A 25049-nucleotide genomic window follows, 5' to 3' on the forward strand; every position below is an offset into this window, starting at 1 on the left:
TGGTTCCTGACTCCTGGGAGCTCCCATTGCCAACCCTCTACTATGTTGCTGTCACAACTGACAGATGTGTTTGGGTGATGAAGGGACATGGGCAGGGCTATCTGTGAGGCAAGCTGGTTAGGAAACTGGACCAGAACTTCTCTGTCATTTGGAATCAATTTGATTGAGGGCTTGAAGGAGGAAGACCCACCTTTCTCACCCACTATTGCTGAAGAACATTGGTTGGGAACATTCAGGTTGTGATGCAAAGGGTCCCACTTCACAATAAATGCACAGAGTGGAAACACAGTTGTTTCTCTTCTTGGAGAAATGAACTGCTTGAAGTTCTGGCTGCTTGAGGCCTCAGCCTCGAAGTTCATTAGTGCCTCTTTGGAGGTCAGGACTCAGAAAGGAATTCTCTCTCTCCCCCCCCCCCCATTATGGCTGGCCACATAGTGAAGGAATTCGGGGCAGGGTCGATTATTGCTAATGTGCTAATAAAATTCCCTCTTTTAAAAGGAGGCGGGTAAATTTTGCTTCCCTGCTCCTACTTCAACAGCTGTGGCTCCAGTACAAGGTATCATTTTACCGATTCTGTGTTGCATATTTGGGGCTGGAAATAAATTTGTCCTTCATTCAGTTTGGGGTTCCAACAAGGCCACAAAGGAGCCTGAGAGTCATTACAGGAATCATTATAAAGGGATATAACAGAATGAAAAAGCTCTTGTTATTCTTTGCTTTGATCAAAACTACTAGCCACACACACAAAAAAGTATGGAGTTACACGTGCCAAAGTCAACCCCAACCAATATTCTCTCTAAGCACTGGAGCTGCTATCTGCCAACTTCTCCTTATTTTCTCCAGTCGTCTGCCCATGTCATGTTGTTCTAACAATTAAGAATGTGGCTTTCAGTTTCATTTAAGGGTAACTTAAACTAAATCATGCACTTGGCATTTTAGGCCTTCCTTGGAATACGTGGGAGAAACACTCCATATTGCTTGCAACACATGCTATATGATGTGATGGGCTGATTTACAAAGGCTTCGAGGGGGCATACAGGAGATAGAGCAATGATGGCATCCAGGCTGTGGTGTGGCTCTACGAGCAGTCTCTGGAGTCAGTATCATGGCTCTTTCTGGGCCAGATGTTGATAAATGGCCCAACAGGAGATTCTATAGCAGGAATAACCAATATGGGCCCTCTAGATGTTTTTGGACTACAACTCCTATCATACCTGACTGTTGGTCATGCTGGCTGGGACTGATGGGAGATTTATGTATATATTCATTTATTTAATCCCATACTTTTCTCCTAATACATGACCCAAGGCCGCTCAGAGCATGAATTAGCTACAGCTAAAAACCCTGGGAAGAGGAGAGCGCAAAATATGGTCTGAAGCTCAACATCAAAAAAACTAAGATCATGGCCACTGGTCCCATCACCTCCTGGCAAATAGAAGGGGAAGAAATGGAGGCAGTGAGAGATTTCACTTTCTTGGGTTCCATGATCACTGCAGATGATGACAGCAGTCACGAAATTAGAAGACGCCTGCTTCTTGGGAGAAAAGCAATGACAAACCTAGATAGCATCTTAAAAAGCAGAGACATCACCTTGCCAACAAAGGTCCGTATAGTTAAAGCTATGGCTTTCCCAGTAGTGATGTATGGAAGTGAGAGCTGGACCATAAAGAAGGCTGATCGCCGAAGAATTGATGCTTTTGAATTATGGTGCTGGAGGAGACTCTTGAGAGTCCCATGGACTGCAAGAAGATCAAACCTATCCATTCTCAAAGAAATCAGCCCTGAGTGCTCACTAGAAGGACAGATCCTGAAGTTGAGGCTCCAGTACTTTGGCCACCTCATGAGAAGAGAAGACTCCCTGGAAAAGACCCTGATGTTGGGAAAGATGGCGGGCACAAGGAGAAGGGGACGACAGAGGATGAGATGGTTGGACAGTGTTCTCGAAGCTACTAACATGAGTTTGGCCAAACTGCGAGAGGCAGTGAAGGATAGGCGTGCCTGGCGTGCTCTGGTCCATGGGGTCACGAAGAGTCGGACACGACTGAATGACTCAACAACAACAACAAAAACCCTGAATGTGTATGTGTGCATACACACATAATGGTATATATATACAATGGTATCAAAAAGCCACTGAGAGGTCCAGCAGAACCAACAGGGATACCCTCTGTCTCCAACTCCTGGCAAAGGTTGTCTACCAAGGCAACCAAAGCTGTTTCTGTCCCTTAATCAGGCCTGAAGTAATACTGGGATGGATACAGGTCATCTAGGAACTCCTGAAGCTGAGAAGCTACCGCATGCCCCAGCACTTAGCTCAATGGAATATTGGAGACTAGAGCTCAGCAACATCTGGAGGTCACCAAGTTGACTACCCCAGTTTCACAGAAGTGAAGAGAAGAGGTAAGATGGTGGGGGTAGCTGAAAAGAAGGTGCATTAGAAGAAGCCCAGGAAAAGAGGCAGATGGCGGAGGATGAGTGGTATAAGCAGAAGTTTTCTCTAGTGAGCACTGTTGGTTTTGTAGTCCCACTCCTCTCAAGCACACTCAAGCCATACTCTTCCTTTCAGGAAATGGGTCTGGTGTGATAATATACAATAAAGGAAAAATATATCCAAACATGTACAGGGTGCCTATTCATCAGCAATGAACAACTGCAGCATTTCCTACACACAGTGAGAATTAAGAAGTATGGCTTCCATCCAGGGCAAATGGCCAAGCTCTTATAGACACCTGAACCCTGTGAAACTGTTGCACGGTTTCATCACAGGAGGAGAACTGGGAGAGATTGTGACCCCTGGTCTTCTCTGTACATAGATCCTGTTGGACCTAAAGTGGGAAGAAAGGAAGGCACGATAAAGAAAGATTTACGGTAAGTACCTACCATCCTCTTCCCAGATACATACCATATCTTCCCGTGTATAAGATGCCCCCAATTTTGGGGGGACTAAAATTAAGAAAATGGGGGGAGATTGCCCCGTGTATAAGACAACCCCCCCTTTCTAACATTATTTTTTAGTAAAAAAAAAAACACCCTGGTCTTATACACGGAAAAGTATGGTAATTACTTAAGCAGAGTAACAGAAAATGGATATAATAGGATAAATATAATGTGTATAATCAATACGATAATTGCATTCAACCTTCTGCTTAAAAATGCTGAGCCTTTTCTTTTAACTGGAATGTAAGACCCCATTATTACAGGATGTATTTCCACGGTAAAAGAAATACATATAAATGCAAGGGATGTGTAGACGCTCATGGGTTGTTCCCAGAAAACCACTGATTTACTTCATTGTTTATTTTACTGCTGATACAGTGGTGGTGCTTGGTAGTCTGAATATTATATATTTTACCCAGACCTTTTCATTCAATTTCATTAACCCTTACAGCAGCCACAGAAAGTAGGCCCTTGTTATTATATGTGCTGCAATTCTTGTCAGTGCAGAAGTAGGTTCCACTGGGCTCAGTAAGATTCACTTCCAGATAGATGTTCATAAACTCACAGCCTGCGTTACAGATTACAGGCTTAGGCTGCCATGAAATTCTACTCAATATTGATCCAGAGCAGATTCCAATGTATAGTTAGCAGAGTAAAAACTGAAACAGGTTGCAGGATTCCCAAAAAATAGACCAGAGACAATTATATTTCACCCAACAGAACTTTACTGCTACTGAAGGCAAATGAGCATAATGGTTACAAATTCAATACATTCAGGATTGGCAGTGTCCATAAGAAATCCAGGTGCAGCAGACTTAACTTAAACTTACAATAACTTATAATAGGACTAAACATTAACACTAAGCATACTATGTACAGAACACCACACCAGAAGGAAAAGAGATAGAGAAATGTGAAACCCAGGCTCCTTCTGGCCCTACTTTTATAGTCAGCATGACCTTGACAGAAGAGATAAGAGAACCAGTTTAAGCCAGCTGTACTCAGCTTCACTGAAGGAATAACCCAAACATCATGAACCTTCTGCTTGTTTCTTTCATGCAGAGAAGCTTCCAGAACCTTCTTGAATTAATTAGAATAGGAAGGATCTCTACACATCAGATCAATACTTTCTGTACTAAGAAATGCAAACTGACATAGGCTGAGGATAGCAAGAATGCAAACAGGATTTTCTGGGCCCAATGCACTGTATGTGGATTGGGCTCTCTGAACCACTCACCCAAGAGGACACAGATTTGCATAAAACTCCATCCTTTATGCAGTTGGAGTTGAGGGCACAAGATGTTTGACAGGCAGCATATGAAGCTTTCCCCATAATTTTATTGGGAGGGGGGCTTAGCTTCTTGAATTTCTGTGTGCTACTCAGTTGTTAAAGGCACAAGAGCCCTGCTTTTCCCCAAAGCCTAGGCTGTAATCCTGTATTCACTTAAAACACAAAGTTCTTACTTCTGAGTAGCCACTCACACCATTGTACTGCAAGTGAAATATACAGTGCCTGGTTTAGCTCCTCCCTAGCAGAAGACACTCCTAAGTCTCTTTGCAAAGTTTTCATATTTTGCATTTGCCATCAGTGCAGGGCAGGGGTGCTGTTTAATATCCATATGCACTTATAGTATTGTGTAGTAGTATTTGCAAAAAGAAAAAAAGTAGGGAGTACCAGCTCTCAGATAAATCTACCCCACAGGAAAGATGCATCTTCACTGCTAGTAGAAAAAGGGCAAGCTACAGAGATTCAAAGGACTACATAAGCAGGAGAAGTGCACTCAAGTGGGGTGTGGGGTGTGGGGAGCAGTTCTTAGGACCACAGGGATTCCTGTCGACTGGTGTCCAAATTCACTCACGGATCACAGCTCTGACTTCCCTCATTGGTTCAAAACAAGGGAATGTGGGAGCAGTCAGGGTGGTTCATCTCACAGAAATGGCTTGGAAGGGTTCTTTCACTTTTGCTTCATAACTATCTTTCTATGAGGACCAGAGATTTACTACCCCCCCTTTTGTTTTTAAATTAAGTGCCAAATTTGAGCCCCAGTACATCAGCAATCCCTCTGGTTAATTTGTAATACCTTTCCTTGTTCTCTCTTTATTCAAACCAAAAGGTTTTGTGCTTTTAGCATGCACACTAACTGCACAGGACTATTTAACAAAGCAATGTTCGGCATTTTTGCCAGGAAATAATTCTATTTGGCAATAAGTCTCCGTAAGCGGCACCTTTGATCCCAAAGAGTGTACAATGGCAATAGCCATTCCTTGTTCCCTACTATTGGACAGTCAGAGGTATACACTGCCTCTGAACACGGGGGTTTCACTTCTTTCAATAGTAGGGTTGCCATATTTCAAAAAGTTAAAATCCGATCACAAAAGTTGTTGAGCTTTTTTTTTTTTTTAAAAAAAAAAAATTGCCCGAAGTTTTAAAGCTATGTTTTGGTAAATTCTACACTCCCAACATGACATTTAAGCGATTTCCTTCCAGACATTGTTTCCAATAGCTATGCCTGGGAAATTCTGGATGTATGGCAATCCTATTCAATAGTCATTCTTAGACATACCCTTCATCAATTTGGCCGAATACTTGAAATGTCACCTTGCAGCTAGTGGTCATTACAACACCCTGGGCCTGCAATGAATTAACTTCTATAAAGGGAAGTAGGGCTATCTGGCCTGGCTGCATTCCTCGCCTAACCCTAGGTTTGACTGCTTGTTTTTAAAGTGGGAGAGCTTCTATGGGGAAAACATTTATCCCTGTCCACCATTGCCTCCAAACACTATTGGCATATCTGGAAAATATATAATCCTTCGATTACTGTCAGTCAAGTTCAAAACACATTTTATATGGAATTATTTGAGCTCTCTCGCACAGCCTGAAGTCTGAATAGGGAAAGGGCACATAGTCAAAGACTTCTTAGCCTTTTGTCCCCTATTAATTTTTCAGCTCAAAATAACCATTGCTTTTTCACCTATCGTGGGAAGGTTACAGTGTTATCTGTGACTCCTGCAGCCCCCTCCTTCTCACTGGAGGCAGTTTTGAGTGGGGAAATGTCTGGGATGGGTGGGGGAAGCGCGCTTAGCAACCTATCCCAGAGCCAAATCCACCCAGGCCCGACTTCTGAGAAGTCGCTGCAGCGTCTGGACCACAGAAACCCACCAGGGCGGGGCGAGGAGGCCACTACTTATAGCTTTGGGCGGAGCCTCGGGCGAGCGCAGCCTCCGCCGGCTCTATTTATGCGGCGCCCTCGTCGGCGGCTCCCGCCCTCGCGCGCCGCGCCGCCCCTTTTCTCCCCTCGGATATCCCTCCCTCCCCGTCGGCGCGCGCCTCTCGCCGCTCCATGGAGGAGGCGGGGATGCTGTGCGGACTGCGCGCGGGATGGGGGCGCAGCCGAGCTGCAGCCGGCCCGGGACAAGCGCTGTGCAAGGCGAGCGGCTGCAGCAGCAGCAGCAACAAGAGGGACAGCCGTGCGCTCGGCGGGGAGCCTGAGCTGGAGGCTGAGGAGGCAGGCGCCGCCGCCGCCGCCACGACCAGCGAGGCTCTGGCGGGCTGGGATGAAGCGGGCGGCGGGCGGCTGTGGGGCCAAATAGCTTCCCGCGGCGGCGGCAGGACAGGAGACGACGGCGGCTGCTGCTATTGCTGCTGCGGGCAGGAGGCTGAGGGCGGCGGGGCGGCCGTCGCCTCAGCGTCCGCCGCCGCCGCCGCCTCTGCCGAGTGGGGCGCGGGGATGGCGGCTCCTCCTCACGGCTACCCGCTCTCGGACCCGGGCTCCAACAGCGAGCGCAGCGCCGACTCGCCGCTGCCCGACGACGACGGCGGCTCCTCGGCGGCCGGCCCCGCCCGAGCCCCCTCGGCCAGCCCCGAGTGGGGTGAGGAGAGGTTCCGCGTGGACAGGAAGAAGCTGGAGGCCATGCTGCAAGGTGAGGAGCCCGCGGCGGGAGGGAAAGGCGAGCGGGCGACGCCGAGGGACTCCAGGGAGAGGCGAGGGAGCCGCGGCTGGGGTGGCCGCGCGGCGCCTGCGCAACTCGGCCCCAGGATTCCGCTTTGCCTCCCTTGCCGCTATTCGCTGCCCGTTAGACGCGAGGTGGGGAACGTCCTCCTCACCACGTGGCAGAGAGGACCCCGCAGCCAGCGTCTCGTGAGGAAGCCCCATCCCTGGGCTCGCCTGCTTGTCCAGCCTGGAAGGAATGGGGCGCCTTTGGTTTGCTGTGCTGTAGGGAAAGCAAACCCCCCCCCCCACACACTACTTGATGTATTTCTCCACGAACTTTTTGTGAAATCCAGACATTGATCTTTTGTCTTTTTCCATCTCGTCGACTCCCTTTGCACAGTTCTTCCCCCAGGAGGAAGAATAGTTGGCTTTTGCAATCTGTGTAATCTAGTTGAGATGCTTGCATTGTTGGGGGGCTGGACTAGATGACCCTTGGTGTCCCTTCCCATTCAGGGATTCTATATTGATTCCCTATTCTTCACACAATAATCCAGTTTCCCCCTCCTTCCTTTTGGGGACTGAAACTGCAGCCTGGAGTGTCTCCAAAGGAGGAGGACAGAATAGCCTTTCTGCCACACTTCTGCATCCTAATGTGTGTGGTAAAATCCTCCTTTCTGCTTGGCCATAGAACCATAGAATTGGAAGGGACCCTGGGGTCATCTAGTCCAGCCCCTTGCAATGCAAGAATGTGCAGCTGTCCCATATGGGGATCGAACCTGCAACCTTGGCGTTATCAGCACCACTGGAAAACATAAAAAAGCCATGCATCCCTCCAGAAAAGAGTTCATTCCCCAGGTAGTTTGCTATACACAGCATGGCCTTAAACAATACAGTAACAGAGAAATGGTCCCAGCACCATGTGGGATCTTGAATGCCAGTGCCCGTGTGGGGTCTTTAGGGGCATTGCTGGTGAGGGTAAAGCAGGAAAGGTGCTCAGCACTAGCTATTGGGGAAAACCCCACCCCCAATTTTAAGGAGCACCTCTTCCCCCTCTGTCAGCATGTAGAAGTTGCTGGCAGTGTCCATCTGCTTCTTCCTCCTTTTGTGGACTTCTGGGAAGATACCAGTAGCTTTCAAGGGCTTGTGTGTTGCATGGCCAGGAGGAGCAGTTCACCCCTTTTGATTGAAAAGATTTCATTAACAGAGCTTTGGTGATGGTGGTGGGAGGATGGAAAGGGGGCTGTCAGAAGTCAAGGGGCTGGCCTTGACACATGGAGAGAATTGGGGGCTAGAGGCACCCTCTGCACAGAGATCTTTAGCAAAGCTGGAGAAATGGACCCTTTTCTTTTCTGTGTGAATTTCCAGCCAAAGCTTTCATTTTTACCCTGTTTCAAAGCAGGATGTCATTTCTTCCATTCTAGGAATAGTGGCTGCTGTAATTTGGTGTTTCTGGGATGCTCCAAGTTCAGTCTCTTCACTTCCCCCCCCCCCAACCTTCCTACTCCAATGTGCCATCTAAAATGCAAGGCTAGAAATAGTTTACAGAGCACACACAGAAATATGCTGTCTCCAAACTTCGCTGGCTGTTTTGTTTTCTCCTCCCTCCTCTCAACTTTCCTTCCCGTTTGTTTCCCAAACACATCAGGTCCCAGATGTGGATAAACTCTCCTTTCTACAGATGCCAGTGCTTATAGCCTCTGCTGTTTTTCAGAGGCTGTAAGTGTTTGCTTCGCTAAACTGAGGAGTCCACATTTGTCGAGAAATTAGCGTTTTTAGGGGCTTGGTGCAAAGTGAATCTCAATAGCATCTATGTGTTTTGTTTTGTTTAAAACTTAATCATTAACACAGGCCCAAAGTTCTGCTTCACAGTATCTAAGAGTTGCAGATTTTCCAGGCAACTTCTTAGCTCTGCTTAATTACCATATGCATTCTGCACTCTGAAATGAATACTCTGTTGCATAGTGTGAGCGACTGTCAAAGTGGTAAGATAATTTTGTAACCAATTTATGGGCAACCCCTTTAGAAGGGAAAGCATTAAGGAAATTGAACACTATAAAATGAACATCTGTAGTATAGGAGGCCTTTTGGAAATTATCCAAAGCCAGACTTTTAAAAAATATTTGCAGCTGGTATAATCTGACATTCATTATTTCCTTATTCAGCTCCAAATAAAGCAGCAAACTTGTGCTTCACTTTCTAAATTACTTGAGTTCAAACTTCCCCAGGATCCTTTTCATAAGGCTGACGTTGAAAAGGATTCTGGGTAACTTGTAGGACATTGGGTGCTGTTTGGTTCTCCTGAGTCCAAACTGGTGCTCCTGTCTTTTTCTGTGGTCTTTTAAGTAGGTGCTACAACGATACCCTAATTTGTGGTGTGTATACTCATTTTATATTGCTCCATTTAGTATCTGGTTACAATGGATTTTGCATGTTTTTCCAGCACTTGAAAATGTGGGTATGTGTGACCAGGTATTGTGGGGCAGAAATGCATGGCATGGACATTAATAACTCTATCATACAATTTCCCAGCTCCTGCCAACCTAGCAGTTTGAAAGCATGTCAAAGTGCAAGTAGATAAATAGGTACTGCTTCAGCAGGAAGGTAAACAGCATTTCCATGCTCTGCTCTGGTTCACCAGAAGCAGCTTAGTCATGCTGGCCACATGACCCAGAAGCTGTACTCCGTCTCCATCGGCCAGTAAAGCAAGATGAGCGCTGCAATCCCAGAGTCGTCCGTGACTGAACCTAATGGCCAGGGGTCCCTTTACCTGTGCCTTCACAATTTCTTACATATTTTCAGTAAGATGAACCCAACTATCTCCTGCTGTTTTGGGTTGCAGGGAATGATTGGAAGCAGTCTACAAAAGAGTGCTTTAGGCAGCATTTCCACCATTACTTGTCTTCTCATCATGGAATCCATAAATGATTGCAGTATCCTAGAGTTCTGCAGTTTGGAAACCATTGTTCCATGAATGAAAACTCAGTAGTACTGAGAAAATTCACATGGTATTGTTGAACTCCTATAATGTGGAAGGTAGGCTAGAAATTAACTGCATAAGTTTACTAACAAAAGTGCAAATGTTTAAGATTGTAGAAGAGAACTGAGTGTTTTCTGTTGCCTGTTTATTATGGTGGGTTGCCTTAAATTTTTGTTCTGTTTTGAATTGCGTTACTCTTGCTGAAACTTAAGTAAACAGTTTTTGATAAAACATTTACGAGGGCTGGTTATGAAGGCAGATGTGTAGATTAGAAATGGTTGGAAATTCTTGGACTTCCGGTTCTCCGCGGAGCTGCCTCGGACGCGCTCTGCTCTCCTCTGCAGACGCGCACTCACTAACGGGGTGAAAAGGGGGTAGCTGGGCTTCGCAACCCCCCAAGAAGGTCCAGGAGGGTGTCCTGAACCTCTAAGGAGCTGCCGCGGCGCGAGGAGGGCTCCCCAGACCGGACCTGAAGGCTCGGAAAGGAGAGTCTTTGGCGCCAGTGAAGCGGCGCTCCCTCCCCCAGGTGAGAAAGCCCGATTCCGGGACGCTCAAGCGGCTGAATCTCCGCTGAAAGAGCAGGACGTGGTCAGGCTCCCAGCTTATAAAGAAAGGAGAACTAAAAAGAAACTAAGTGCTGCTGCAACAGTAACACTGAACTAAAGGTGTTGCGAAGCAGTATCCAAACTGGAAGTTTAGCTGGGGAAAGATCCCTTTTTCTCTGCAAATAAGTCCTGAGCGGAAGAAAAGTTGAGAGGAGATCCATCCCAATGAACCTTGGATTTCTATAGCTCTTTCACGAAAACAGGGTCTTGAACGGGATTCTTTTGGATGTTAGTTAATGGTTCTTCATAGACACAGTGATACATAGACGCAAGATCGTAAAGACTCTAAATATTTAGCTGCGGTGTGGTATTATGGTGACTTCTTGTGACTCTTTGGAAAGAAAGATAAACTGCCTTGGATGCCTGGTATAAAAGCAGAACCTTTGTTTCTGAGTAGCGTTGTCCTCCCGGGGGCGAGAGAGTCTTCTAGATAAATAAGTTGGATAAATAATTTGGATCTTTCCTTTTGCTGAGAAGTTGAGGAAGAGTTTTAAGCAGTACCACTCTCAGGAAAAAACAGGAAGGACAACGAGAGGATGGAAGCAGCGTAAAAAAGGATGTTTCTGCTTCCCCGCCCCAAAAGCCGTGAGCATTAACAAGGCAAGAGGACAATGTCTTTTTGCATAGAATAATCTGACCATCTCCTATGCAGAGAAGATTGGAGGCTAGACTGGAGTCCCGTGGTGTGGGTTTTTTTTCTTGGAACTCTCCTTCTGAGGACAGCAATACAGCTCCTGTCTGTGGTATCTTTAAGACAAGGGGAGAGAGGAGAGAAGTTGCTGAGTCATTGTCGAATCATTGATTCAGCTGCCGGAGACGGGTGCTGTAAAGGAAGAGACTTATTACGACCTTTATGAGGAAGAGACTACAAGCCAGAAGACTGAGAGCTAGAGGGACTATAGCGACACACAGAGGACAAATCAGAAATGCAGCTCTACTTTACTTTTTCCCCTTTTCTATCTCATTAGGAGGGGCTGCTCCTATGCATTGTGGATTTATTTTTATCTGGAGATACTGAGTTTTGTATTAATTTAGAGGAGCAGTTGTAGTTGAAGTGTTAAATTTAATAACCCGGGGTGAACTACTGTGCTGGTTGTTTCCATTTCTATTGCTGCCCCCCCTTTCCTTTTTCCTTTTTTTTTTAAATTTTTTCTCTCTTTTTTCTTCTTTATTCATAGTTGGTATTTATTTCTTTCCTTATTCATATTTGGGTTATCCCCTCTCTTCAACTGGTATCTTCTTTTTCTAATTTTTCCTTTTTCCTTTTTTTTTTTTTTTTTCTTCTTTCCTTTTATACTCCCTCCCTCCCCTTTCCTCCTTAACTGGTTTTTTTTTTCTTTTTCTTTTTTCCTTTTTTTCCTTTTCCTTTTTTTTTTTCTTTTTTCTTTTCTTTCTTTTCTTTCTTTTTTCTTCTTTTCTTCTTTCTTCTTTCTTCTTTCTTCTTTCTTCTGGATTGAATCAAATAGTTGTCATAGCTGGAAAATTTGAAATATTGGTTGTAAGAAGATTTAAATTTTAAGTTCCAAGATCTAATTGGATAGTACTAAAGCACATAAATAAGGGGAGGGTAGTATGTCAAATACAAACAAGAAACAAACCAGCACAGCTATCACAAACCCTCTTACTAATCAGAGCAGGAGAAGTTCAGTAGTGGAAAGTGAAATGAATATGGAGATGAAAGAATTGATTTTGGGTTTGAAGAAAGATATCTCCGAAATGAAAAGGGAAATGAATGAGAATGTGAAGGTTATTGATCAAAAGCTGGATAAGATGGGGGCAAAAATCGACGATAATGCTAAGAATGTGGTGGAGTTAAATGGAAAAATGAACGAATTAATGGTTAAAAACATGGAATTGACAAAGACTGTGCAAGAGTTGAAAGGCAAGTCGATAAGTTTAGATGAAGCAGTGAGGAAAACCCAAATGGATAATCGAGAACAAAAAAAGGAAACAGATAAGGTTAAAAAAGAGATTATGGAAATGAGAGACACGCATGAAGCGGTACTCGATGCGATAGCTATGATTGAAATGCATAGACGAGAAAAAACCCTGAGATTCAGAGCAATACCGGAAGTGCCAGAAGAACGCATAGAACAAAAGATTACCAATGCGTTAGCGAGTTGGCTCCAAGTTAGTGAACAAGAAATGGCAAAGAGCATAGATAGAGTTATCAGAGTAAGATCTAATGTTGCCAGAATGAACAAATGGCCAGGGGACTGCTTGGTGTCTTTCGTAACAATGGATATTAGAGACAGAATATTACAGACTTGCAGTAAAAACAAACTCAGAATAGATGAGAATGACATCATTATACACAAAATAATTCCAACCAGATTACTTAGAAAAAGAGACATCTATAAACCATTGGTGGAGGCGTTAAGGGCGAAATCAATAACACATAAGTGGGAATTTCCAGAGGGCATTTCTTTTTTCTTCAAAGGAAAGAGACGAAGGTTTACATCATGGGACGATGCAGACAAATTTTGGAGAACTTATAGGAAGCAAATAGGAGGTTCTAAATATACAGGTGGAGGGGCGGAAGAAGAAGCAGAAACGAATGAGGAGTCTGAGGGAACTTAGGAACGGAATTGTGGTAAAGCACTGATCTTTTCCTCATCTGAATACCTTTCCAGTGCTCTTTTATCTAATTTCCCCCCCTTTTTCTAATTGGGGCAATTCTTATCTGGAACACCAATTTCTTAAATTTGAAACAGATTACTGAATTGAAAATTAATAAAGGTCAAAATGAATCTAAAAATATTAACCTGGAATGTGAATGGGCTTAACGATAAGGCTAAGAGAAACAGAACGGAACATATCTTACTAAGGCAAAAACTAGACTTGATCTGCTTGCAAGAAACACACGTTACGCAAAAGCATACAAGGGTCCTTGTTAATAGAAAGTTAGGATCGGAATTTATATCCTCTGATAAAGTTAAAAAAAGAGGCGTAGTAATTTATGCGAGACCCCAATTAGAACCAAAATTAAGGTATAAAGATTCTGATGGAAGAATAGTAATAATAGAAATAAACGTACAGGGTGAAAAGATAATTGTGGCAGGCATTTATGCTCCAAATACGAAAAAGAAAGAATTCTATCAATCTCTACTTACGAGATTGGTAGATTATGTGGGAGAGAAAATAATTTTGCTGGGGGATTTGAACGGTGTGACTACACCGGAAATCGATAGAACAAAAAAATCCTTAGGAAATAAACAAGCGAAATTACCAACGCCCTTTTTTGAACTAATTGAGATGTTGAATCTCAATGATGCCTGGAGAGTGCGGCACCCCAATGAGAGAGAATATACTTACTTTTCGGATCCTAATAGTTCTGCGGGAAGAATAGATGCAATATGGTTATCTAAAGAATTAACGCTAAAAATATCCAAAGCTGAGATCCACTCTAAAACTATATCGGACCATAACGCAGTGTATGTTTGGCTTCAAGGGAAGGATAAAAAACAGGTAAGGTGGAGACTAAATGAAACTCTTTTAAACGATGAAAAAATAACTGAAAGAGCTAAAAAGACATTGAAAGAATTTTTTGAATTCAATTTAGACAAAGGAACGGATATCAGGATAGTATGGGATGCAAGTAAGGCAGTCCTTAGAGGCTTTTTCATAAAAGAAAATATAATTCAGAAAAGACAAAAGGAAAAGAAGAAACAGGAAATTCTAAACGAAATCAGTTTGAAGGAAAGAGAACTTTATAATAAGCCAGAGGACAGGGATATCAAAAGAAATATTAAATTGCTCCAATCCCAGTATACTATGATTATAAATGAAGAGATTGAATGGAAAATAAAATTAATGAAGCAGAAAAATTTTGAATTTGCTAATAAACCGGGTAGACTTCTAGCATGGAAACTAAAAAAACAACAGAGTGAAAGGATAATTAATAAGATAAAAATAGACGACAAGATAATAACTAATCCTAAAGAAATTGAAGATAGCTTTGTAGCATTTTTTGCGAAACTCTATAAAGAGGGAGGGGAAACTCTAGATGAGATTAATAATTATTTGAACTCATGCAACCTCCCCAAAATTACTAGTGAACAAAATAAAGGGTTAAATGACCCGATCTCAGCTTTTGAAGTTCAAACGGCAATTAAGAGATCCAAGCTGGGGAAAACGCCTGGACCAGACGGGCTTCCGGCAATTTTTTATAAGAAATTGGAAGATACTCTGTCTGATCCTTTGAAAATATTGATGAATAGTATTTTGGAAGAGGGTAATATGCCGGAATCCTGGAAGGAAAGCTTCATAACTCTGATCCCTAAGCAAGGCGCAGACCAGTTGATGATAACCAACTATAGACCCATCTCGTTGTTAAACAATGACTATAAATTATACGCACATATTCTAGCGGAGAGAATGAAAAGAGTCCTTCAAGCTATAATTCATGAAGATCAAACAGGTTTTCTCCCAGGCCGCCTTATGCAGAGTAATATCAGAAGAGTAATTAATATCTTGGAATACTTAGAAGGGCATATTGATAAGCCATCGATAATAATGGCGGTGGACGCCGAAAAGGCGTTTGACAACGTGTCATGGGGATTTATGAAGGAGCTGTTGCAAAGAATGGAATTTGGCGAAGCAATCTGTAAAGGAATCCAAGCAATTTATAGCAAGCAGAGGGCTAAAATTATAATTAATGGGAACATCTCGGAGACTTGCGAAATTAATAAAGGGACAAGACAGGGGTGTCCGCTCTCCCCACTGATTTTTATTTTAGTTATGGAGGTTCTAAATAAGAAAATTAGAGAAGAAAAAGAGATTAAGGGTATAACTCTGGGGAAGAATATTTATAAAATACGAGCGTTTGCGGACGACCTCATAATAACATCTGAAAACCCTAAAGAAAGTCTACTCAAAATACTGGAAATAATGGATAAATTTGGAAAGGCTGCGGGCTATAAACTGAATATAAATAAAACCAAACTTATGGTTAAAAACATCTTACCTGAAGAAAAAGAAGAAATTGAGAAAACAACAAAGCTTAAAATATGCCAGAAGTTTAAGTACCTGGGAATATGGATAACCACCAAAAATATAAACCTATACGAGGACAATTATACTAAAACATGGGCGGAGATGAAAAAGAAATTGGCGATATGGAGCAAACTGAAAATATCCTTTTGGGGGCGTATCTCGGTGATTAAGCTTAACATCTTACCCAAACTACTGTTTCTGTTCCAATCAATCCCAATCATAGGGAAAACAGACTGTATTGAAGCCTGGCAGAAAGAGATCTCAAAATTTATTTGGTTAGGAAATAGACCAAGAATTAAACATGTATTGCTTATAGATCACAAAGAAAGAGGTGGATTTGGTCTACCAGACCTGAAACTATATTACGAAGCAGCCTGCCTTTCCTGGGTCAAAGACTGGTGCCAACTTAAAAATACGGACCTGTTGGACTTGGAAGGGCATGACAACCGCTTTGGTTGGCATGCATACCTTCACTACGGGAAAGCAAGAATCCATAAAGGCTTTACGAATCATATTATCAGGAATGCTTTATTCAGAGTCTGGGAAAGGTATAAAGGGCTGCTAGCGCCAAAAACACCTAAGTGGATCTCCCCAGAAGAGGCCAAGGCACTTAAAAAGAGGAATATGAAAGGGAGCTGGTTAACATATAATTCTTTACTGTTAGAAGAGGATAACCAATTGACACTTAGGAAGTATGAAGAGGTTAAAGAGCAATTAACAAGCTGGCTGGACTATCATCAATTGCACGAAACTTTCAAGCAGGATAGGAAAAATGGATTTACAAGGGAACCGTCCAAATTTGAAACAGAGATACTAAATAATAATACTAAGATAATATCAAAATTGTACCAAATCCTCCTTGAATGGAAAGTCAAGGAGGAGGAGGTCAAGGAAGTGATGATCAGATGGGCGCAGGATATCGGCCACCCTATTATGTTAGACCAATGGGAAAAACTTTGGAAGGTTACAATGAGGTTCACAGCATGTTATAACATCAAAGAAAATATGCTCAAAATGCAGTACCGATGGTATCTAACTCCATCAAGGCTCTCCAAAATGTACAAAAACCTAGCTAATAATTGTTGGAGATGTGGAGAAAGCAATGGTAATATGTTTCATATGTGGTGGACCTGTAAAAAAATCAAAGCTTTCTGGAATCTAGTATATGAAGAACTTAAAAAAATTTTGGGCTTGACATTTTGTAAAAAACCAGAGGCCTTCCTACTTAGCATCATAGGTAACGAAATCCCAGAGAAATTAAAAGATATTTTTTTATACGCGTCTGCGGCTGCGCGAAGTTTGATAGCGCAGAACTGGAAGGGAGAGAACGCGCCGGACATAAAAGAGTGGCAAATCAAATTACAGGAATACGCGGAGATGGCCCATCTGACCAACTCCTTAAGAGGACATAACAGACAAGCCTTTGTGTTAAAATGGGAGAAATATAGAAGGTATCTTCAAAGCATCAACAACGGTATAAAGTCTATGGCGGCCTTCGAGTGACCCTGGAGTTGTAATGGGAATGTAATATATGATATGGCTAAAAGTAGAAATTGAAATGTTCTGAAATGGAGGTAAAAGATAATACAGCAATGTTGAGCACATTCATAATGAGGAGAAGACTGTTCATAGGGAAAGGATGGGAAGTTTAACTAAAGAGATTAATTTTTGTATGTTGCTGTTTTGTTTTCTGTTTTGTTTTCCTTGTTTTTTTTGTTTTTTTTGTTTTTGTTTTTTTTTTCTTTTTCCCTTTTTTTTCCCCTTTCTTTTCTTTTCTTTTTTTCTTTTCCTTCTCTCCTCTCCCCCCCTTTTTTCCCCTCCTTTTCCTTTTTCTTCCTTTTTTTTTTTCTTTTTCTTTCTTTTTCTTCTTTTTTCTTTTTTTCATTTAGCATGTTTTCGTTTAAGGATAAAAAAAAGAAAGAAGATAATATGTGTAGTCATATATTTCCATGGTATCTACCATTGGTAGTATTCCCTTTTTATTATGGGGTGTAAGATGAAGTAAGGAGAAAGAGACAACCAAAAAGGAATACTTCTGATTCTTGTATTTTATTAATATATATAGTGGAACCTAACTTGTAAATAGGTACAAATGGAAAGTACAAATGGAAAATATGTACAGAATGTTTGTGATATTGGTGGATGTAAGAGTTGAAATTTAATAAAGTATTTAATTTTCAAAAAAAAAAAAAAAAAAAAAAAAAAAAATAGAAATGGTTGGAAATTCTCAGCATTTGTGTACCTAATTGAGCTTTTAATGGTCCCTGTGCTTTATTGATGGAGATCAGAAATTATCCAGAAACCTTTCCTTTGATCAAAGCAAATAACTGCATTTTATTGCTTTGTAGTTTAATATGCTGAACCACCTGTAGCATTTTTTTTAAAAGTGGCAAAGTAGGATTACAATAATTTTATGAACTCTGTACATAAGCCCTTAAAGCTCACTAGCTTGCTAGGAGCTTTCAGGAGAGGGACAATGTCCCTTCTAAAACATCCCACTGCATGTCTATGCTGGGTGTAGGGTGGCTAGGCTTGGTGGACCTTTGATCATAACATGGCTCATATTATAATGTGTGCAGATCAGAGATGTAGAAGCTGTGCTCCCCTCATACGTTGTTGGCCTACAACTCCTGCAATGGTTCAACAACTCTGCAACATGTATGTGGCTAACCTATATTTATAATCAAGGCTTTGGAAGTGAGCACTACATACGTGTTTCCTTTGTGCCTTCACAATTGCAAAACACCGGGACTGAACTCTCCAACGCACCTTTCCAAATATTCTGTAGCTCTTCTAAGTTCTCTACAGCACACAAATAAATTATGTTGTTGCTGATCCACATTTTAAAGAACTCTTTTTCCCTATTTTGTGGCCACAAAATAGGAAGTAGTGTTTACTTCTTGCAAGATATCCCCGTAGCTGTGTTGCCTCTGTGTTGAGTTCTGAATGTACTATTCAGATAGTTATAGCACAGCTTTTGATCATCAGATCAGTGAATTGTGGGTAGTAGAAAAGCAGTCAGTATGACTGACTATAATGTTTGGAATTTGTTTCAAATTAGATTCAGTCTCCTGGGGGTAGGTTAATCTTTAAGCAGTTAATATTTTGTTTTGCTGATAGAGGGATTTTTGGTATGCAACTGAGCAGAGATCACAGTATTTACTGTAATGACTATAATTTAACTTTAAAATTTGAGGGGGCCTTTAAACCCTAAAGGCATGGTATAATCATTGCAAAGAAGTTTGTGAGAGAGACTGTGCTGTTAGCTGATCAGAACTGAGTAGTGGAACATATGGCAGATAATGCCATGAGGTTTTACCTGATGTGGAATATAATTCCAGCTCTTGGATTCCCTCCCCCCAATTCCTCCAAGCAGCTCAAGGAGTTATTTGTGACCCCCTCTTAGTTCTTACACAGGCTGAGACATAGCATTTAGCCCAGTGTTACTCGGGAAGCTTTGCAGCTTGGAGGGGGTTTGAGAGTTGGAACACCCTAACCTCTGTACCACACTGGCCAAATCACATTACCACTGGGCAAGAGGGCAGCCCGTATGGGTAATTTTATCTCTTGCTAGGCAGATGGACAGTTAAGGCTGCCTGTCTTTGGAGGTGTTTGCCCATCCATGTACCTGGCTCAGGAACTCAGATTTAATAAGTGGTCACAACAGGCACACCTTGATAAACTACTATTTGGTCGATGATTGTCAGCATTCTCCCACAGAAGCCTCCCATTTACAGGAGGTGCTCGTGTGCTTTCTGTTTGCTAGAAAATACTTTTTAAAAAGATTATTTTCTTGTCAGGATTGTCTTCATATATATATTCTAAAAAGAAGTAATGTAGCTTATACAATATGTACCTCCTTCTGGATCTGCTTATATTTTTACTGCTCTTTTCATAGTTCCACTTGACTCTGCTTGCTTTCACTAATCTGTCTTGCATGACTTTATCTGCTTGGGTATATATTGCCTTATACAAAGTATGCAGAAAAGCCATAATAGAGAGCAGGGATTACTTGGAGCGATGCAACTTCCCATCAGTGCACCATGCTTATTTTGTCCTTATACTGTATTTAATTTTTCAGGTGCTTCAGGCAAGAGTACTTCCTTGTTTCACCTTATGAAGCTGATCAGCAGCTGTGGAACAGATGCCTAACTGAAACATTTACTAGAGCAGGATACTGTAGTTGATACTTTGGTAATACCTGTAGAGAGGAACTGCACAGGTCATTGAATGATGCTGTATCTCAGGCATGTCCAACAGGTAGATCGTGATCTACCGGTAGATCACTGGATGTCTGTGGTAGATCACTACTAGATCAGTGGCTCCCTCCAAAGAAGCTAAAAAATGGGCCTTCCTAAGAAAAGCTCAATGGCTTTGACCTGAACCCCCCAAAAGGGGGTAGATCACTGCCAGTTTTTAACTCTGTGAGTAGATCACAGTCTCTTGGAAGTTGGTCACCCCTGCTGTATCTCATGCCTGCATTCCACCCACTCTCAGTCTAGTGGTGCATAAGCCACACTGTTCTTCTCTACAAACATTATCAGAGAAGAATTTAACCAGTCCACAATGAAGCGATTTTTACTAATTTTTAAAATTAAGTCTGTACCTTCATTCAGGTAAAAAATTCTAGTCCACTTTACAGTAGCTTCTAAAACACAATTAATAATTGTAGCTGGAGGCAGGGAAGGCATCAGATACTACAAACCTGAGGATTCTTTTTTAAAAAATGAACAAACACCAAAAACCCTAAAATACATTGATGTGGTCACCAGGTTAGTCTCCTTGAAGAAAAGTCCCGCAAGCAGACTACCACTACTGAAAAGACCCCTTTCCCTATTGCTTCCTCATCTTGTTCCACTTTTTATTTTTATTTTTGGTGGGTGGGAGCACTGAGCTAAGCCGTAGTTCTGTTTAACATGTCATCCCAACCCAGGTTCATGACTTACCTCTCCCAAACAAAATAAAAAGTAAAAAAAATTCCTTCCAGTAGCACCTTAGAGACCAACTAAGTTTGTTCTTGGTATGAGCTTTTGTGTGCATGCACACTTCTTCAGATGCACACGAAAGCTCATACCAAGAACAAACTTAGTTGGTCTCTAAGGTGCTACTGGAAGGATTTTTATTTTTATTTTTTTTGACTATGGCAGACCAACACGGCTACCTACCTGTAACTCTCCCAAACAAACCATGAGCTGTAAACTATAGGACAAAGCTTGGTTACAGCTCATGGTTTCTCTGGAGAGTGCTAAACCATAAGCATGGGTTTGGACAACAAGCTAAACCACAGCTCAGCTCCTTGCAGCAGCAAAATGATGAATGAGGAGCAAAGTGACCACAATCTCGTCTCCAGGAGCCCACCCTTTTCATCATGCAAACCAGGCCAGCATTTAGACTCCAGGGATTCTGTTACAAATAGCTTGTGAGTTTGGAGGGCCATGACTGACTTGAATTGCTGCATAATATATAATAAATCTGAATATCGCTTCCCAAACACGACAGATTCTAAGCTGTCAGGAAAGTAATTGGCATTAATTCTAGACTTAGAGTTGCTGTTAGAAGTATTGAATGAGAATGATCCCAAACAAGTGAAGTGTTTGTTGGAAATGTTGCTTTGTACTTATAGAAACACTCTATTTTAAAACACAATGATTTTAAGTTTCTGTGTATTAATAGCTTAGCTTCATTGAAGGCTGGACGTCAAACAACCATCAGAAATCTGAGCTGGGTCCCTTGGACATGACATGCAGCCCATGCCCCAATTCGTGCTTGCCCATACGTTACTGAATGTGAAGAACAACTGTGTTTGGGTACTATTGTGCTGGTAATGCGGTGCTAGGTTATTTCAGGACTTCACCCAAAGCTTGTGGGGCTTGGAGTTCGTCAGCTGCAATTTGCTGCTAAATTGCTTTTGGAAAATGCAGTAGTAATTTATTGCACTTTGCTTGGCATACTTATAAGAGGCAGCATAGATAGTTTGGGCCTAGCATGCAACACAACCTTGCAAATCGCACAAAAGTTAGTAGTGTACAACAATCTTTGCTAACCTGCCTGCCCTACATGTATCTGTGTTAGTCATCTGTGGCATATTGGTGGCCTGAAATGGAAGGAAAATGCTACTCAACATTCTAGTTTTCTGCTTACCTGGCCATTACTCTGGTGTAATGTTTCTCTCCTAGAAAGAAATAATTGCCCTTTTAAAATGCAAGTCATTTCAGTGCTTCTTTATTCAGTGCAAGGAGATAGCCCCAGTACTGAAAAATGGTAGCTGAGAGAGCAGCAAAAATATTATCCCCACTGCAGTGCAGAAGGCAAGTCAATGCTCTGATAAAAAAGGGGGGGGGCAGTGATGGAAAGTAGCAATATCATTTTCAAAGAACTTAAATTCAGCAAAATAATGATGTCTCAGCTACAGACATGAAAATTGGCACCAAAGGTTACATAAGAGGAAGGATTCCGCTGTGTCTATCTGTTTACCCCCACTACAGAAATCTGTGGACCTTGCAAAGGGAGCAAGCTAACAATTTCTTTGTGTTACTGTAAAAAAAATAGCATAGCAGTAGCTGTGAATGTAGTTAAGGCGAACCAGAGATTCTGGCTAAAGACGACATTCTCAAACTTCCTTTCAGCAGATGTGCTGGTAACTTTGAATACCTGTTGTCAGGACGGGCTCCATGCCATGGAGGGTTTCCTGAAAATGAGCATCAAAAAAGACTGCTGGGACACGTAAAATGCTTTAAAAACTCTTTCTTTTCTCTTAAACTTAAGACTTTGGCAGCAAGCTCACTTCTTATTCATACTCTCTCCCCATCTCCCACCCCCAGGTGATCATATTAAAATTGGGCAGTTTGTATTTGAGATTTTTTATTTTGCTAAGCTCAAGCATGTCAAGTATTGCTTCAGTGGTGAGAAGCAGAATTTGACCCTGTGTGTGTTTGGGCTTCAGAACTCTTAAGGGGAGGGTTCTTTTTGTTTGTGTAAACTTTTATTTATGCAACTTCGTGAATTTCTCACATAGTGTGCTACAGTGTTTACATCCAATGCACGTGTGTTACATTTAATAGCATTTTGGTTATTTTTCCAATACATGTATACAGAAATCTCTTTGTATCCTCCTATAAGTTGCTGGTCAATTTGGTGAATTTTCTTCAGTGTTGTTACGCAGATCTTTACTTACTTGGTTTTTTTCAAGCAGCAGAATGATGCATTGTACAGTATACCCACAACTTGTGGGGGTGGGTGGGTGGGGGGGTTGTATTCCAGGGATTGAGCCTAAAGCCAAAATTGTGTATAGGGAAAACTGTGAATCTGGTCTGGGACCATAATAAATTTCATTTCATTGTATAGGGAAAACACATTAGGTTCAGTGGCAGATGGGATTGCCAAAGTATTTTTCTGCAGACTTCTGCCCCCTTTTCATTTTTTTTTTTAAATTTTTGCCAAGTGCATAAAGTGGAATGTGCACAAATTAAATTCACATAAGTTGCAGGTTTACTGCAGTTTATGGCATCATTTAGAACCGTAGCCGGTTATAATCTGCATTTCATCCTAGATAGGGATGGAGGTCTGTTCATGTAAGGAACCCCCTTCTTGTTAACTTATACCTGAGTAAGTGCAACACGGGACGTGGGTGGCGCTGTGGGTTAAACTACAGAGCCTAGGGCTTGCCGATCAGAAGGTTGGCGGTTCAAATCCCCATGATGGGGTGAGCTCCTGTTGCTCGGTCCCAGCTCCTGCCCACCTAGAAGTTCAAAAGCACGTCAAAAGTGCAAGTAGATAAATAGGTACCGCTCTGGCGGGAAGGTAAACGGCGTTTCCGTGCGCTGCTCTGGTTCACCAGAAGCGGCTTTGTCATGCTCGCCACATGACCTGGAAGCTGTACGCCGGCTCCCTCAGCCAGTAAGCGAGATGAGTGCCGCAACCCCAGAGTCGGCCTCAACTGGACCTAATGGTCAGGGGTCCTTTAAGTGCAACACAGTCATTAAATAATGAGGGACTGTGGCACAGTTTGGAATCTCTGCCATTGTTCAGTACTGCATAGATTGTAGCTCAAGGAATTGTAGCAGACAGTGCCCTAGAGCATTATACTAGTGATGCCTTTTTTTTAACAGTGTAAAACAGCGTTCCCCAACCTGGTGCCCTCCAGAAGTTATTGAACTATAGCTCCCATCAAGCTCAGCCAAGGGTGATGGCATTTGTAGTCCAATAACTTCTGGAGCACACCTGGCTACGGATGTCTGACATAGAAACTTGCATCAGGTAATGGAGATGTCTCTATGTAAAAAGGAAGCAATGTGAAAGTTTTTTGATTTACAAATAAAATGTATCTTTAAAGCGATATTGATATATTGATGTGGAAGTGGCTTTGACAGTTCCTGAGTTTTCAGTCTTGAATGTGTTTTTGTGAAAAGCTGCGATTAACATTGCCAGTTAGTAAATCTGCAGCAAGAGCTGGATTGCAATTCTCTGTGTGCTTGCTTGGTATTAACTGTCTTGATAAAAGTTGCACGAGTGGTTTGTCATAGATGTAAAACCATTCCTAACACTTGAACTGAAGTCAGTGTTCCGAATAAGAATCAAGTTCTTGCTCTTCTGGAATAGGTAGATATGCAATGCAGGAAGTTCATTCTTTCCTATATAAATATATCTTAGTAATAATAAACCACTAAAAGGACCCAAGCCTCTTCCTCCCTGTGTCTAGGTTTTTAATGAACCACTGTAATACTTTGCTTAGAAAACCAAAATACTGAGGTTTCAGGTTAGCAGTCTAGATTCTGTAGTAACTGGAACATCTTTAATAGCATTTACATTTTGTTTCATGTGTGCATAGCAGGAAAGGCTTCAGTTACTATTTTTGCTTTAATGTGCCAAATCTGCTGATTAGGCTTTCCTATAGAAAAATAAATATATGAAACGGATTTGTGGGAGTTGTAGTCTTTAAAACATTTTTACATTCCTTTGTTAACTATTGTAATAATACCACTTTCTCAAATTTCAGTGTTTCCTTAGTAGTATAACAGGCTATCTTGGTTTGGCATGAATGCCTTGGTTAAGTATTGCTGGCTTGCACATTCCTGTTGGTTACATTACAATCTTTACCTATCATTGGAAAATATGCCCTGTTAACTGCTCATTGTGGACAGCCTGATTAAAAACCTGCCTATTTAGTGAATAAACATGCCAGTGTTTATCCCTTATACAAGCTAGCAAACTGTCTTCATAATTCTGCAGATTTCACTTTATGTAAGGGGAAATAGGGACCATCTATATGCTGTGCCAAGAAAATGCAAGCTCTGTAGATGGAATAATTTGTATAAATGTGCATGCCATTTGCATAGTGTCCCACCACCTTCCCAAGACATTTGCTAACTTGCTTGTATGAAATGAGATGAAGAGAATATGGGGTGGGGGAGGCAGCTGACAACTAAGCGTGGTCAAAAGGAGTAGTCAGCAATTTGGGCTGAACATCAAGTACTTTCAGAACTTAGTAGGCTCATTTTTGGCTAGGAAGGGCAAGGAGGCACATCCTCCTTGTTTGATGGCACTTAGCTGGGCACTTTCACAGACAGACTCAAATGTACATCCCCCTGGCCATTTAATGACTTA

General features: G+C 42.0%; 1 protein-coding gene across 2 annotated transcripts in view; it reads left to right on the forward strand.

Moving 5' to 3' along the window:
• The first annotated feature begins 6229 nt into the window (after positions 1-6229).
• The window catches only part of BICC1 (BicC family RNA binding protein 1), a 115693-nt gene continuing 96873 nt past the window's right edge, over positions 6230-25049 (forward strand). Inside the window, exon 1 of one of the 2 annotated variants that reach the window (XM_033148842.1) lies at positions 6230-6858. In XM_033148842.1, coding sequence (XP_033004733.1) covers positions 6279-6858 — 580 coding nt within the window. In that variant the 5' untranslated portion in view covers positions 6230-6278. The remainder of the gene's footprint in view (positions 6859-25049) is intronic. The other variant, XM_033148841.1, reaches the window with a different exon arrangement.

Source organism: Lacerta agilis, chromosome 5, assembly GCF_009819535.1.
Source record: "Lacerta agilis isolate rLacAgi1 chromosome 5, rLacAgi1.pri, whole genome shotgun sequence".
NCBI classification, from domain to species: Eukaryota; Metazoa; Chordata; class Lepidosauria; order Squamata; family Lacertidae; genus Lacerta; species Lacerta agilis.